This window comes from Sipha flava, unplaced genomic scaffold (assembly GCF_003268045.1).
Source record: "Sipha flava isolate LNK unplaced genomic scaffold, YSA_version1 123_pilon_pilon, whole genome shotgun sequence".
Lineage (NCBI taxonomy): Eukaryota > Metazoa > Arthropoda > Insecta > Hemiptera > Aphididae > Sipha > Sipha flava.
In genome coordinates this window covers 241837-259530 of record NW_020271749.1, presented here as the reverse complement: position 1 = coordinate 259530, position 17694 = coordinate 241837, and the positions used below count along the sequence as shown (strand labels likewise).

The window sequence follows — 17694 nt, the reverse complement described above, 5'->3', positions numbered from 1 at the left end:
ATTAAAAACACAGTTTTTGAACAATATACATGTGTATTATATTTTTTTATGTCAACAATATAACAATCCCAATGAACATTTAAAAAAATACATGTTTTAAAATATTATCATTCATCACTAACTGTCCAATTTGATGAAAAACTTTTTTTCTTTTTCATGCAAGATTTAATTTTTTTATTTTGATGGTCATTTATTGATAATATTCTTTTGACTTTCTGTGTTTCCTTGGGTTGACTTACACCCACAATAATATCATTTTTGATTTCCACTTCTTCCTCTGATTCTTCATTTTTTATATTTTTTGATTTTCTGTAAAAATAAAAATTAATTATCATAAAATATTTAATAATATAAAGAATGAAAAAAACAATTGACATGGTTAACAATTATTTAAGTCTTAAAATATGTAATACAAATCAATAAGAAAAATAATAAAATAATTTTTAATCTGATGAAAATATACAACCAGACTACTAAAATGGTTAATTTTGTTAAATAGAAAATTAATAACAATGTTATTTTTTTTATAATAATTTATTTATATATATTTATTATTTGATTATTGATGATTCATCAAACAATAATTATTTAAAAAGTATAAATAAAGAAAAAAAGAATAGAAATGTTATAAGTAATTTACAAAATGTTAATAAGAATATAGTGATATCAATTAATATGGAAATATATATATATTGTATTGATTTAATTTAGACTATTTAGTATTTATAGTTATAACTAGGGCCGACAGTTATATGCCCTAAAAATCTATAAAATATTATGTATTATAGATAATGACAATGATTTATACAAACGTGTGGTTCTATGAAAACCAAACAAAAATGTTTTAGGTTATTAATAAAAATAATAATAACAAATTAATCAAATGATAAACATTTTAATTCTTATCCGATATTATTGCATTGATCAAATCAATATGACTTGGAGTTTTTAAAAAAAAATATTGTTTGATTTTAAATCGTCAATTTAAGAAAAAATATAATATGTGATATTGTTATGCGATCCAGGTTAGTGATAACCTTACGTATTTTTATTAATAAGTTGAACTATTCATAATTAAGTGGATGTATGAATGAAACAAATTAATAATTTTATTAATATTTTAGTGATTCTCGATTCAGCGACTCTTTATAATCCTTAATATGACTAAAAAATTTACAAAATCCTATAATATGCCCTGAAAATACAAAAATACCATAATATGCAAAAATATGATACATACAATTTATATAATAGTATATAGCATAATTAGGTTATAAAACACATTTTGGTACAAACAAGCTATTTTTTTTTACCGATCAGTAAATATATGTAAATGCATACAAGTGTTGGTCCTAGTTATAACATATTAGCTATTAATTATTTATAAATTATTTATTATACTACTATATTAATAGATTAGGATTAGGTATTTTCTTCTATAAAATAAAAAACTATCAAAATAGTGGCAAATACAAATAACAATATTGTTTTGAATAAAGTATTAGATTATTAATATGTAATTACTATTTATATTTACATGAAAGAATTATTACATGCTATGCATGTAATTCTGCAATCCAAGAATAAAGAACAACTTTCAACAGGCTTTTTACTGTCATTAAGTTTCCAGACAGTAACATGACCATCACTTAATGCTGTCACAAGCCAATTGTCAACTTTTATCAAGCATTTCACTCTGATATCTCCAATTTTCATTTCCCATATTCTTTCTTTTTTAATAATATCATAACAATGCAGTGAACCATTTTCTGAGCCAAAACATATCAAATTTTCCTATAAAAATAATAAATAATTTTCACAAAATAAATTGAGTACAATTAGTATTACCATTAAAAATGTAACGCCATGTATTTTTTCATTGATTTCAATAGTCAAAGCAATACCTGCAGTTTCTACATTATAAATTATTAACTTTGTATTTAAAGGTAAAGCATAATACTGTCCAGCTGGCGACCATATAATTTTGTCGAAAAAGTAATAAGCACTCATACTGATGTAAAAACAAATAAATAAATAATTTAATCCATTTTACAGTTCGTTTTTACAGTTCACTTACCTAGAATGATTTGTAGTATATGCAGGTCTACCTTTAACTAAATTCCAAGTTCTTAAAGTTTTATCTTTTCCAACAGATAATGCTAATTTACCACTAGGATGAACTGCCAAGTGTGCAACAGCTACAATAACATTAAAATATATTATTTTATAAATATAAATAATATACTTTCATCACGGCTTAAATCAAAATTAATTTTAGTTAGACAGTGACTTGTAACTCAAGTATGTTTCCTACAGCTGATCAGTATACTCAGACAATTATTTGTCACTTGTACAAAATTAAAAAAATATAAATCAAATTAATGAACAACAATATATTGGAATACTCAATACATAGATAATTTTATAATAGTTTTAAAAATCAATTTTAAATATTTAAATTAATGCCAGCGTACCTAATCCTTTATGAGCTTTATCCCAAAGTTTCTTTATCTTCCATGTGCCAGTCTCAAACATGGCTATAGACCCATCATCGCTGGTACTGATTAAATGCGATTCATCTGGAGTAAATGCAAGAGATGTTACTGTACCATTGTGCTGTAATATTGTATGCACATGGCATCGCCTGACCATGTTATATACTTCTATTGTCTCATCCGTACTACTAGATACCATGTATTTAGACGAACATGCTACTGAACGGATACTTGCCTGATGCACATGGTCATTAAATGATTGCACCAATTCCAATTCTTTAGATTTCTAAGTGTTCATGAAGACAAAGCATATATGGTAAGTCATCAAAAAAGAATAGGAAGAAATATTGATTAACACTAACTTGGCTTTTGTAACGGAATTTGATACCGATCACAAATGATTCATAACTTCCAAGAATTATTTCAAAAATATCCATAACGTGTGTATATTAGAAAAACAAAAGCATAATATCAGAAAAATATTTGAAACACATAACTTAATAAAACCACGTTTATTTTAAAATATGATAACAATTTACAAAAATTACCTATTATAGATACTATCTATATTATCGATTTTTTTTTTTATATTTTATCACCATGAGTTATCACTAAATTTTTTAGACAACAAACTACAATGATCTTTCATGTGACATAATTATGATAATTTATAGTCGATCCAAGTATAACGACCATTAGGAACGTTATTAAATGTAATTATTTTAAAATTTATTTAAAACATTCAACGCCCTGTGTGGTAAGTGTCTATGGTGCATGACATATTATTTAGCCCATCACATCCCATCCTATTTAACATTTGGAAATATAGTTACCATACATATATTACACTACTGTGAAATCAATCCATTTCTGAACTTCCTCTGATGACAAACATGGTAAAAAGATCAGTGTAACATGATACTCATGACACTTGTACCGTGAATTATAACAGTAAATACCTTGTTCTGTTGTATTTATTTATTTATTTATTTTTTTTTTTTATTTAAATAGGTATACCTACTTGATATTTGTAAAGTATCAACAAACTTACATTGTCGTGATGAGAAGTAATAATTAAATGAAGCATTCAAATAAATGTATTTTGACTGCTAAACTGTCAATTAACTGACATGTCTTTTCTGCCTGAAGTAATTAAATTATAAATTTATGTATTTAGTATTAGTTACATCATTTTGTTCATACATATAGCAATATTATTTCCTTTCAGAAAGAACCTCTGAAGTTTGATGTTAATCTTTGTGGGGCTCCTGAGGAGATTATTCATTTAGTAGATAATATAAAAAAAGTATGATCTCATATTTAAGTAATTAATAAAAAAATATATGTGTTAAATTAATAATTGTTCGATTTTAGGTTGGAGAACAATTTTTATACCATTGGAAAACATTTCCAATCGTTTTACCTCCTACAGCCATTACAACAAAATGTCAAATAAATGGAAACGATTCAACTTATGGCTCAGGTATGTATTTCAAATTAGACTATTTTATAAATGATGAATGATTATTATTATTTTTTATTTTGGCCAAGGAACAGATTCAAATTGTACCCTTGCCAGGCGAGCCATAACATCTATCCGTTCAATCAATTGTCGAGATTTATTTGTACCACCGTCTTTTGATGAATTAGATGCAGTTGCTATTAACACTAAGGGCGAACCTAGACACTTAAATGCTAAGCAGCTAGAATCGTTACGTGAACGAGGGTAAGTTCACTTCATAAGTATAATTCCTAAAACCCTGTTTAAATGAACCTTAAAATTCTGTTATAATTAAGTCTGGACAAGGACATACATGGAAAACCAAAGAAGTTGAATTCAAAACAATTGGATACTATACGTAAATTAGGGTATGTCAAGGTTTTGACAAAAAATTTTAGGTTGTTGGTTATTGTTTGATTTTATTTTAGTTATGCAGTTTATTTTTTGTATTTAATTAATTATACTCTATTTTACCTTAATATTACTTTTATAATATCTTATATTTATTTTTTTTAAGGGAATTTGAAGTGGCTAGTATTAACTTTGTGGGTCAAACACACAAATGGAGGTTAACAGAATGGTTACAAAAAGGAACAGAGAGAAATCGAGAAACACTTTTAGATGATTTAGCATTTTCTTTACAATTTTTATTAGTAACTGCAAGAGCTAGACTATTTTCACATTTTTTTAGCATAGCAGATTCTATAAAAGCTATACTAACTGGTGTAATTAAATTAATTGGTAAACATTAATCAATTCTAAAGTGGTTATTCAATTTTTAAATTTAATTTTTACCAACAGATATAATATTTGGAGTACCTTCTTTGCAAGCACACAATTTACCAGAAAAAATAAGAGAAGAACGCTGTCGTTATTTAGTTGCTGAGTTAATTTGTCGAGTAAGTGACATTAATTTGATTTATGAAATAATTAATAGGTATATTGTTTAATTTGTTTCATATTCCAGCCAGAATTAGAACATGCTTTAGAACATTTAATAAGTTTTGTACGAAAACAGTTGAGAAAAGCAGCTACTGAAAAATTCGAGCCATCAAAGGAAGCTATGTTTCCTCAAATTCCTATTCCATACCAGTTTTTAACACCTAAAGTATTGCATAAAGTAAATCTGTTTTGAAACTAAATTAAAATAAAAATGTTTATAATAGCATGAAGAAATTGATCTAAGACTTTTTAATCGAGATATAATGAAAAAAGCATTGCCTGTGATAATGGGATTGTTAGAACGTGAAACAAGAGGTTGGTTCCTACATTTTAGAGAAAAGCTCATTTATGAATTGAAGGCACAGAAATTATCCGATGAAGAAATTGAAAAAGTAAAGATATTTAATTAAAACAAATTTAATTTTAATTCATTGTACTTTCGTGCTTAATTTCAGTCCGTTAATGAAGCTGTAATGAAAGAGTATTTACAGCGTGTTTATAAAAGTATAATCAATAATAGTGAACTACAAATGTTAGGTGATGGAATTCCTAAGTTATTGATTAATCAGGCACAATGCATTGTTCTTATGCACAGGTAAAATAATGTGATACTCAAATTTAAAATATTGTAAATATTTATTCAAAATACTTATATAGAGCTGTTGAAAATGTACAAAGAAAAATTATCAAACAAAAAAATACACTATCTCAAAGAATGCAATACACTTATCCTGTTTTATCACGTATTGGACCTTGGATGAGAGACAAGCAAAGAATTGCTGAGGTTGTGAAGTAGTTATTTACTTCTTAGGTTACATTATTATTAATTTAAATTTATACATTTCAGGAAAAGTTTATTCAAGAATGTCAATGGAGTGCTCATGAAGAAGCATTGACTCTTTGCAAAGAATACAATTTACATCAAGCCGTTTATTTTTTACAAAGAGATTTAACTTTTATGAGAGAAGTATGTGAATTTTAAGTATAAAATAAATATGTAATGTATAATATTTTAAATAATAGAGAAGTGTTATATTATGTGATAAGAGAATTCCAATGAAGTTGAAAGGTAAATTTTATGGGAGTGTAGTGAGTCCAACTATGTTATATGGTTTGGAATGTTGGGCAGTTGACAGAAAAAGAAAACAGAGTATTGTGAAAATGAGAATGCTAAGATGCAGTGTTTATTTCAGGGGGGTAATACCTCCCCAGGGAAAATGTATACCCCCCTCCCAAAAAAAATATATGACATTATTACGTAAACTACAAATAATTGTGATGTGATAATATGTGAAACGAGTTATTGTACAATTGTGAGTTATTTTGTGTGTCACAGTTGATAAAAAAATAAAATAAATATTAAGTATAAGTATTATTATATATAAATATTGTTTTAGGGTATTACCAGTAGTATCTGGTAATTCAAATTCAGGTTATATTAATGTCACACTAGAAATAAGCTAGCATAAACATTTTTTTAATTTTTTCTATTAAGCATGTAAGCAAATTATTATTATAGGTATCTCAATGAATATAAAAGAGAGGATATACTAATAAAGTAGTTCTTCCATGGTAGTCAGTAGATACGATGACTATGGAAACATATGCGTTATTTTAATTGTTACTTTTATAAAAATTATATTTATTGTGTATATAAGTACGATTTTTTTCAGCATATACGACATACCTTTTCGTTTATCAATAGTCAATTAATGTGTACATCAACATAGTTGATTTTAGATACCTTATTGCATGTGGATAATTTTTAAAATGTACTGTTGTCTGTCGATGTTTATGTTAACGTATGTTTAGTAAATGTTGTTCTATTTTTTTTTTCACACAATTAACCAGTTAGATTTTTAAGAATCCACGTATTCATAGGTATCTATCTAATACCAATAAATTGAGTTTAAAACGATACTTTTACTTCCCTAATTATTTACTTCTAAGGCATACCCCTTTGGAAATGTACGATACCCTCCTGGGATAGAAGGTCTGAAATAAACACTACTTAGATGGCTGAATGGAGTGATAAGAGAAATAAAATAAAAGACAAATATGTGAGAGGTAAAGTATGGGTGTAGCGTCTATGTAGACAAGATGAGAAAAAATAGACTGAGATGGTTTAGGCATGTAATGAGACGAAAGAATACAAAAACGGTTAGAGTGGTTATGAAAATGAATGTTGAAATGAAAAGAGGAAAAGGAAAACCAAAAAATAGATGCTTGGATACAATTAAGAATGATATAAGGGCTATTGGTGTATGTGTAGAAGATGTAGAAAATCGAGATGAATGGAGGTTTAAGACAGGTGGCCGACACCAAATAATTAGAAGTAAAAGAAGTATATTATATTAAATATTAGTTTTATGAATGACAATAATACATATAAAATGTAATTATATGATTTAAGAGAGAACCAGTTTTATCTAAAGAGCTTAAAGCTGTAAAAATACCAACTAGAACTTTTCATTGGTTAACGCAAATTTGGCATCCAAGTAATTGGATTGTACGAAGATCATTCCAAGGTCAGTCGGAAACCATACCAACTATTTTAAGTTCAACAGCCACAGCTATTACTACACCTAGATCAAATCCCTGTCAAGTACGTAAATTATCTGTAGTAAAAAAATATATTTGATCATAATTTACATTTTCAGGCTGTATTTTTAGTGGAAAAAGAAATTACTCGCTCAACAACTACCAGGTGGCCATTCTGGAGAATAATAAATTACTTCTATCGGACATGGACATGGACATGGAATGCAATGTTTTTCTTTGGTGTTAGTAACTTAAAATCTCCCTGCTATATTATTTAAAATATTTTTAATACTTCTTATTGAACATGACTTATTTGAAAATAGGTGGTCATACCATGGTGTAGTCCTGTAAGTGTGCGTTCATTGTTCTGTTCAGAATCTTTTTATCCTGATTTAGAATTGTCACAAGTTAATGGTACATTATTTCCTAGAAAATCATCACTAACCTCTACACTCCTATCTAGATTAAACTTACTTTGGCGACACATATCAAAAAGCCGAACTCATTTTGAAACAAAACCTGATACAGGTAAAATGCTCATATGATGATTATAATTTTATTAGTAATGTTTAATATTATTTTTTAGGATTTATTGGTAAAGGAATGACAAGACATTTAAATCGCATTTGGAATTATGTAATTAAAGGAATTCTAGGTACATTGGCTATGTTGATAATATTTCCAATTATATGTCTCTCTGCAAGTCTTGGAAGTCTTATGGTGGCTATAACTGGTCCTTTATGGTAACTGCCTCATAGCTTAATTTTGAATAGAAATGTTTTTTAACAAAATATTCTTGCAGGATGCCTTTAGTAACATTATTATTACATGTATTCAATGGCTTAATTTATGATTTGGATTCGCCAGCTGAATGGAAAAACAGATACTTTGTTATAATTGAAGCAGTAATATGGAATATAATTATACAGGGCATTTTACAGCCACTAATAGCATGTTTGATTGCTTTCGTATTATGTCCTATAATTACAGTCATTTTATTCTTTGGTTAATATAATAATTTATATTACCATACATTCTATTCAATAACTATATTATTTTAATAATCTTAAATTTATTCTTGTTTTTTTAGTTGCATTGCTGAGGTATTGGTTTCGTCTAGCATGGGATAGCATAATTTATCATTTAGTTATAAAAAAACGTGGACGAATACCTGCTTGTGATAGTTTTATTGTCAAACGAGTTGCTGGTCCAGGTATGGCATCAGATTATTATTTTCAAATTCGACCTGAACAAGCTTTAGCTGCATTTGAAGCTAAAATGGAACTGGATGAATTGAATGCATATCAAAATCTTATGGAACAAAAAATTCAACAGCCTCAAAAAGATTTTGCACGTTTTGTTGATGTATGTTTTGGACCATTTAGTGCACATTTAGCTAAAAATGGAGCTTATCGAGTGCTGGAAAAAGAAGCACAAGATTTAATGTCAGCTCTCCATGACAAATTAGAAAGGAGATTAAGAGAACTTCAATCTGGTTTGTCTACAACCCTAAAATCAAAAATTAGACTTACTTCTAAGGATCTTAAAGTAATATTAAAATCTTACATCAATTATACGAATCATATAATAAATGTTATATTTGAAAAATTACTTAGGTTACAGTTGCTTTAGCATCAAAAATGTTGGAATATTGGTATCCTCAACATGTAATTCAAAAATTATCTACTAGTGAAGAAGAATTTTGGGAATCTAAAGGAATTACAATAAATGATTGGTCTGCTCTTGCTGTTGTATTTTTTACAGATATATTCAGCTTAGATTTTCTCACGCCATTAGATGATACAGATACAAAATTTAAATTGGAGGTAATTCACTTTTAAAAAATGTTAATTTAAATTTATAATGATATATTTTGTTTAGACTGAGCACAGTGTAGACTTATCCCGATTTTCTAATGCTATTCATACTATTAATTTTGATGGACAAAGTTCAGAAATGTTAGGTCCATTATACTCATCTCGTGGTAATATTCAAATACAATCACCATATTTGGAAATTTCTGCATTTAATCCTCGTTCAAAGTTACTGCACTGCAAATTCAAAAAATTAGATAATGCTTGGTAAAAAAAATAATAATAATACAATTTTTAACACAAAAAACTATTTATATTTTCGTTTTTTTAGCAATAGCATTACGTACACAATGTTATTAGGGGGACGTTTTAAAACTGGTACACGTAAACACAAAGCATACTTGGGAACAAATTCAGCACAATCATCTCAACTAAACAAATCTCGGCCGTGGAAACGATCTCAACAGCCATACATGGCAGATAAAATGTGTATACCCTTACCTGTTCCTCATCCAGCTCATATTGCTCTCATTATACACAACCGTGATTCAGAATCTCCCATCCCTCTAGAGTCGGAAAATTGCATTGGAATCTTGCGGTTCGTTAAATAGTTTAATTTATTATTTATTAATATACTAATAATATTAACTTTGCTTTACATTTTTAGAGCATTAGAAGATCGATCATCTGATCTTTTATCAACTGACTATATTCTGGCCAGCAGTTTTGATAGTACAGATTCTCATAGTTCACTGACATCAGAAAGTGCAGAACCCGAAGAACAAAACGTTAATGTATATAACTGGCAACGTGATGACTGGATGTTACGAACACGACAAACTGGAGCAGTACGGGTAGAATTAGCATCACCTGAAGATATAAGTCTTGATTCCGAATCTACTCGTGTTGTATTTGGTACATTAGGAACAACCGTATGACTGAGATAATATATACTTAATAAAATCAATTTCATGACAAATAAAAAAATAATTTATAAAATATACTTTTCATTTAAAAAAACACCAAATAGTTTATTAATTATGTTAATAAAACTAATATAACTTTAGATTGGTAGTACCTGCAATATTTGTTATAGATATATATTAGTGTATACAACAAATACAATAATCATTATTATGTATAAATTATATATAAATGTATAACCAACATACATTTTTTTCGTGTTTCTAATATACTTCCTCGCATTTTTTTATACATTAAGTACAATATCAATTTCTTAATAATGATCTAGTCATAATCTATGTTTCAGTTTATAGTTTTCTATAATAATAATAATTATTTATTTGGCGAAACTCATTAATAATTTAAGTACATCTAATTAAATTAATACATTAATTTTAATCTTTACCTTTCTTACGTTATACTTAATTTTAATTTCTTCTACTTTTTCTTTTATTTGTGTTTGTGCCAAAGATGAGTTTTCTCAGCTTAGATAAATATATGTTATTCTATATAATGTATATGCTTATTGAAATTTACTCTAATTTTTTATTATTATTTTTTTTTTTTTATTTTAGTTTAATATAGTTTATTTTTATTTTTTTAATACAGATATTTATATTATAATCTTGAAATTTTATCTTAACCATAATATTACTGTTTTGTAGATTATTATATGTTTATGCATAATTTTTAATTAAAAGAAAAACAAAATGTTTTCAGTACATTCAATGAATGTATTATTAACTTATAATTTTTAATCAGAGTTACTTGGTTGTGGCTGAACCTGTAAAACTCAGCAAATATTTTTTAACTTGTAATAATAATATGATAATGTTTCAAATATAATAAATATATATATATAAGTATGTAACTGTTTTGATACACTACAACAAACATTTATGTATACTGTTGATTATTTTATTTTTATTAATTTTCTCTTAGAATTTTGCTTATCAATAATATTCTGTGTATAGATCATTTGTGTGCATGCATACATGTATATCATTGTTCTTTACTTAAAATAATACTATAAAAATAAAATATATTATGAGAAAATAATATTGTTATTTATTCTTATAATTTTCATTCTGAACAAATTTTATATTGTTGAAAGATATTTTATCTTTTTAATTAATTTCAGTTTAATTATATCATTCTATATTTAAAGAATTAAATACATTTATTTTTGATAAAATTCGAATAGTAATGTAATCCCAACAAAATAGTATATTTTAGTAGATTGGTTACCAGGTATTTCTCAAACTTATTTATTATAATGACCCTAAATGTAATATCTAACAGTCAGTGGCGGCTCGTGACTTGGACCACGGGACGATCGTACCACCTACTATTATTTATGAAATGAAGAAAATGAATTCTGATTGTAATAGTGCTACTATTAATAATTTGTTAAATTATTTAATACACTAAAATGGTGGTTTTCAAATAATCAAAATAATCATTTTATAAATGTTGTTGATGCGATCTCAGCGATTACCATGTGCCTATACCATAAGTGCGAATGCGCCACATGCATACCAACCCATCACTGCTGAGTGATCGAGAAAATCTGAGCAAAATCATCGTGGCCCTGGCTACTTCATATAATTGTAGAGATCATGTTCAGCCGCGCGAACGTATGCGTGCGTATCGGATTATCCCGCGGGTACATCGCGTCGTCCAAACATAAAATATCAATGATAACTATTTCCAAACTAATCTGATCAGTTTACCCGCGTATTACGGTTTCCGATTATGAGATTAGGAATTGCAATACAAAATCTCCAGCCTCACTTCACTCTTATGGAAGATTGGTACACCAACTGGCGATTTAAAATAAATCTGTCCATACGACGTTCACCCTCAGATTTGACCCCTGCGCTGATGTTTTCATTTATGAGACCCAAATTCTAGTTACATATAATAAAAATGTAATATTAAAAATTATTTACCGCCCTAGCTTATAGTTTTTACTAGGAAATACGGCACTAGCTCTAAATACTAAATATCTTGGTTTAACCCTCAATAAAAGGAAGGCTCACCTGGGCCCAACATATCAAATCCAAAAGAGTGAATTTGGAACGCCAATAGGCATGCATTTCGATATTAGCATATTATTATTTCATCGACGCTCGTTTCGATTCAATGCTATTGAGCGTTTCGTATTATTCTACCTATTACTATTGTACCTATCTAATACTCGCTAATACCTGTGTAGTTCTAACACGCGGCACGCTGGTTTATAAACTATATTTTAAAGTTACTGTCAACTTAAATATTTATACGTATGCATAAACCAAAAAATATTATACAACATTGATTTCTTAATACATTCCGTAATTTCATTATGTGATACACATATAAAGTTAATAAGTAAAATATACTAAAGGCAGATAATTTATATTAAAATAAAATTTAAATTATAGAGTTGAATTTGTCAACATGTGAATCACTGTTGATTTGTTTTAGAGGAAATTATGATGGCCAGTCTTGCTAAAATTTAAACTGAACCTACCTATTGTAGCGGATAGAAAACAATTTTATCTGTATGTAAATTAGTAAGTAGATGGGGTGTGAGGGCGTAGCCTCTACAGGTCTGTGTTATCTTGGTACCTAAGGCCACCACAAAATGTAAGCTCTAGTTGTGCCTATGCTTACCTAGTCGTATACGTACTGCATTACGTACGCTAACCTACCAACTGATTTAATGACAATGGTAACTATAGCTAACTCGACAATATCGATTAAACAATTTTACCATTGAACTCTACAGTAATAACTTTGTAAGTTATAAATTAGTTATAACGTATATTTTACATAAGCACTTATTTAAATATTTTTTTTTATTTCGGGTATTTTCATACTACGTTTTAAGTAAGTATGAATAGTAATTTAAATTCAAAGCCTTCAGATCTTATGGACGAAGGATCTTCATTGACCAATGATGATTATTCTTTTGGTGACCCTAACGAGTAGGATGATTTTTAAATATGTATAGTAGAACTAATAAAGTTACTAGTATTTCGTATAATTTGTAGAGGACTTGAGTTGAATAAACGTTCAAAATTCATAAATGCATTAGAGGTTTCACATTTAAAAGAGTTAAAAATGTATTTTTTTCATTACGATAACAAAGAACATCCATTAAACAAAGCCGATTTTGTTGCAGCAATATGTTCAGTGATTGGTAAGTAAAAATGTACTACGGTATACTTTAAAAAATATATATATATAAAAATAATCGCATTATTAATCATTATTAAATCAAAAGTTTTAATTCTCTATTTGTAATGTGTTCATTATTTAGAATATAAATATAATTTAAAATACTGCAGGGAATAGTTCATACGTACACGAAGCCGAAAACTTTTTCGAACAAATGTGTGTTGAAGATTTTCACACAAAAAATGATGTAATTCTTTGGAAACAAATTTTAAATGAAATTCGATACAGTACATCTTTTTTTGAAGAAGTTTGGGACGTATTACCTTTCGACCAAACAAATATAATCATGCATTTAATGTCACACTGTAAAGTAACTATACAACTTAAATATAGTTATGTCAAAACATAGTAAAATAGTAAACTGTAGTTATTTATTATGTCCAATAGTTTAGGTAATGTGCTATTAATTACTGGCTTTATTAATACCAACAAAAATCAGAATTATGTTAAATCAATTTAATTAAGTATGTACCTATTAAAGTCTATTAAAGTAGATAATTGATGTATATAAAATTATAATATTTACAACTAATTAATAAAACTAACACCATTGGTCATACTCGTATATTTACTTGCGTAAAAAACTATCTCATAAAATATCTGAAAAAAATCGCTCAGCGTTAAAGTATATCTCAGAGTTTGCATTAATGTATAGTTGTACACAAACTGTGCAGTTCTTATTTAAAAGTTGTGCAGTTCATAAAAAATATTATATGATTTGAATTTTTAATAATTAATTCTATATATCTATGAGTTTGGAACATAGGTACCATTTAATATTATTTTTTTTCCGGAATTATTAGAAATTATGATTAAATCAAATTTGAGTCAAATTTTTTCACTTCTATAAAACAAACTGGATGTGCAGCTCTGATATATCTACAATTTATGTTCAATAACTAGTTAGGTACAATAAAACGCATAAAGCGATATGATTGAAAATTCTAATAGCTATGTATGTACATTTTCACAGCACGAGTCCATAGTCAAAGTGATTAGCATAGAAACTGAAGAATTTTTTTGCTACACTGTTTTCTCTCGATTGGGCCAAGTAGGCATCTACGATGGTCATCTAAACTTATTAAGGCACTACGCATTGCAACTATCTCAATGCCCCGGTGACCCAGTACGGACAACCCATCGGCGACGTAATATTTGGATTAATGATGCTGTATACATGCCAGATGCCCAATTCATAACTATTGCAGCATCCGATGGTTCCATTCATTTCGTGGATACCGTTTGTCTTGTTCACGTGCCAACTTTTTGTATAAGAGGTGAGTAACAAATATAACTTTCCTATTCATCAAAATTGTCCACAAGTGTAACTTGTTATAGTTTTTAATTTGAAACCAATGATTCTATACAGGTTTAAAAACCACGCCGATTTGTTTAGAATATTGTGTCGGTAATTCTTCACTTTTATTTATTGGTGACGATAAAGGCAGCATGGCTCACATACAATTTCTTCAACCGAAACGATCGTTATTCAAACGAGATCCAACGAATAAAGTTGACACTTATTTGTGGAAAGTAAGTGCGTGTACATGTTGAAAACAGGACTGGAATTAATAAGTAACAATCATTGGGAAGAAAAAGGGTGAAACCATTGACGTAATTTCAGAGTTACTTACTCGGGTGGTGGTACTTTTGAACGTTACCAACGAATAAAATTGAATTGTTCCGTCATATAGCTATTATACTTTTGAAATAAATACTAAATACAAAATGCTATTTGTCACCGTAGTTATTAAATTCTACTATATTTATTTCTTTTACTACCTACTTGATAGGACTTTAGTATTTTAAAATTGAATTACAACTAATACCACATACTTTTTATAACATCAAGATTTTACACTTGAAATTGCATTTTGTGTATTTAATACTTATCTATATGATTTTGCTCTTAAGTTGTATTTTATGAATTTGTAAGAATGTACTTTTCTACATAATTTATTAGATACTAGTTCAAAAAGTTTTTATTTTATTCAATCTAATCTTTATTAATATTTACGTTTTTTTGCTATAAAAATACATAATTATTTAGTGCAATAAAAATACTTCAATATTATCTTTTTGACAAAAAATGTACAGTGTTTTGTATTAAGTGTGCGCTTTTATTTTATAAACTTAATTTAATACTTAAACAAATTTATAGGAATTAGAATCTCAACAAGAATGGGTCAAAGTATATTCATGTAGTATTCCAATTCACCCAGATAGTATAAAATGTATTATTTACTGTCAATCAGATGAAGCTTCTATAAGTTGTTGTCAAGATAACAAAAAATCTCTAGTTATCAAACATATAAGAGATGAATGGGACCCATATATATTTCACATTCGTCATGTATTAATATAAAATAATATAAATATCAAACATATTTTAATCACTAATTAATTAAAATGTTTAATAGGGTGTTCAATGTTTTCGTTACAACGCAACTCTCAAATTATTAGTGACTGGAAGTTCATGTGTAGTTTACATTTGGAATCCAGTGTTAACAAAAATGTACCTTGCTAAGTTAGAGGGACATAAAAAAACGGTTATAGATGTCCGAATTTTTGAACATTTAAATCTTGTAATTAGCATTTCAAAAGATGAAGTAATAGATATTATCAAACTAATTTTACTGTTTAAGACATTTATCATTTGTATCAGGTATTAAAAGTATGGAGTTTAAATACCTACGTTTGTTTACAAACAATTCAATTTGATTTTCCCGTCTATAATGTACTCGGGAAATCAGTTGAATTTAGTATTCAAACATTTTATCCAGGACCAATCATAAAAAAACCACCTGAAGAACAAGCTTCATTAAAATCTATTGATGCAAGTAACATAACAAGTGTACCAACAAGTGTTTACATGCCTAAGTAAGTAAATTAGACTATAAGTATAAAACTCAACATTTTAAGGAAATAAACCTAATATTTCTAGAGAAAACTGGGAGTCTGAAGTATTGTTAATTGTTTGCTCTAACTATATAGCAACATTAAAACAAAATGTAAAGAACATTTCTCAGAATCATTCTCCTCTACCACCTCCAATAGAAAATAAAAAACCAGCACTTCCATCAGAATGGAGTTTAAGTGATACCGATCAAATATCTACTGATGAAATTGATAGCATATTTATAGAATCACCTAAAATAGAAAATCAAAAAATTAAAAATTTGTTTATAAAATCAAGACCTCCATTAGATCATGAAGCTTTTAATTTGGAAACATATAAAAAACCGGTTAATACTAGAATGAAAAACCATGTAGACGAAATGGTGAAGAATGGTACACCTTACTTAGCAATGCGTTTAAGTCCTGTATATAGATTAGAATTTTCTAAGAATCTTATATTAAGTGAAGAGACAAAATCTAAGTTTCCTTTAATGGAAAAAATGGATGAGATATTTTGTGATGGGATTGCATATGATACAAAAATCAATTTACTTGAAAAGGAAGAAAATAAAGAAACCTCTATAAATATAACAAATTTAATGGAAATAATTAACCAGTTAGAATTGGATGACGATGATGATAACATTGAAAGTATTATATGCAAATATATTTAATAATCATAAAGTGTTATTGTCATAAAAAAAAAAATCAATAAAATAGTAGATAGTAATATGTAATCAATAAAGTTGTATAAGAAACTAATTAGATTGATTTTAAATCATCTACAAATATTATTAAAAGTTGTAAAATAATCAAAGAAATATTTAAATTTATAAAATACTGAGAGATAAGAACAGAATAATTCTACTCAAACAAAAATTCCTACATTAACATATGATTCTTATAATATGTTAAGTTTCTGCATTAAAACATTTAAAAAGTAAGTTATTACAACATAATAAATCCAACAGAAATGTTATAATATGTACCTACTAACTATAATATAATATAATATATAAATATTAACACAATTTTAAAGTATCTGCTTCAACTAATATAAATAGGTACTATTTTTTAATTTGACTCTTTGTCCTAAAAATAGTAGACAGTTTACATGGTAAATTTTTGGGGAAATTAAATCTTCATCATATTCAAAAGTGAATATTATGATTGATTATATTTTTGATTATTATTTATTATTATTGCTAATGTTATATTTTAAAAAATATTTTTTTGCTCCATGATAAGTATTATTTAATTATTACTAAGTAGATACCTAAATACATACATTTAATATCGTAACTTAGAGTTGAAA

The 17694-nt window shown here is 27.3% G+C and overlaps 3 protein-coding genes across 9 annotated transcripts; 2 read left to right on the top strand and 1 right to left on the bottom strand.

The window, feature by feature from the left end:
* Nucleotides 1–37: 37 nt before the first annotated feature.
* Nucleotides 38–2986, bottom strand: LOC112694131 (p21-activated protein kinase-interacting protein 1-like). Its single transcript, XM_025569513.1, has 6 exons — nt 2858–2986; nt 2475–2781; nt 2078–2198; nt 1849–2011; nt 1538–1794; nt 38–309 (listed from the first exon to the last, which is right to left on the bottom strand). The coding sequence occupies exons 1-6, from the start codon at nt 2930–2932 to the stop codon at nt 108–110; spliced, it is 1125 nt and encodes a 374-aa protein (XP_025425298.1). The 5' UTR covers nt 2933–2986; the 3' UTR covers nt 38–107.
* LOC112694121 lies at nt 2793–10419 on the top strand. Of its 7 annotated transcripts, none has more exons than XM_025569501.1 (23): nt 2793–2811; nt 3507–3643; nt 3724–3801; nt 3870–3978; nt 4047–4221; nt 4293–4364; nt 4514–4737; nt 4798–4895; nt 4964–5104; nt 5163–5330; nt 5394–5533; nt 5596–5722; nt 5786–5905; nt 7352–7543; nt 7599–7721; nt 7803–8007; nt 8066–8222; nt 8282–8484; nt 8570–9027; nt 9096–9305; nt 9361–9560; nt 9625–9891; nt 9961–10419. In XM_025569501.1, the coding sequence occupies exons 2-23, from the start codon at nt 3626–3628 to the stop codon at nt 10229–10231; spliced, it is 3756 nt and encodes a 1251-aa protein (XP_025425286.1). In that variant the 5' UTR covers nt 2793–2811; nt 3507–3625; the 3' UTR covers nt 10232–10419. The 7 variants fall into 7 exon arrangements, with proteins under 7 accessions (XP_025425286.1, XP_025425282.1, XP_025425284.1 ...); XM_025569497.1 differs by lacking the exon at nt 2793–2811 and adding an exon at nt 3115–3252; XM_025569499.1 differs by lacking the exon at nt 2793–2811 and adding an exon at nt 3115–3391.
* Nucleotides 10420–13038: 2619 nt separating this feature from the next.
* LOC112694124 lies at nt 13039–17053 on the top strand. The gene is made up of 9 exons (XM_025569506.1): nt 13039–13228; nt 13295–13443; nt 13592–13791; nt 14455–14758; nt 14851–15014; nt 15643–15834; nt 15902–16090; nt 16147–16361; nt 16426–17053. The coding sequence occupies exons 1-9, from the start codon at nt 13137–13139 to the stop codon at nt 17051–17053; spliced, it is 2133 nt and encodes a 710-aa protein (XP_025425291.1). The 5' UTR covers nt 13039–13136.
* The last annotated feature ends 641 nt before the right edge of the window (nt 17054–17694 follow it).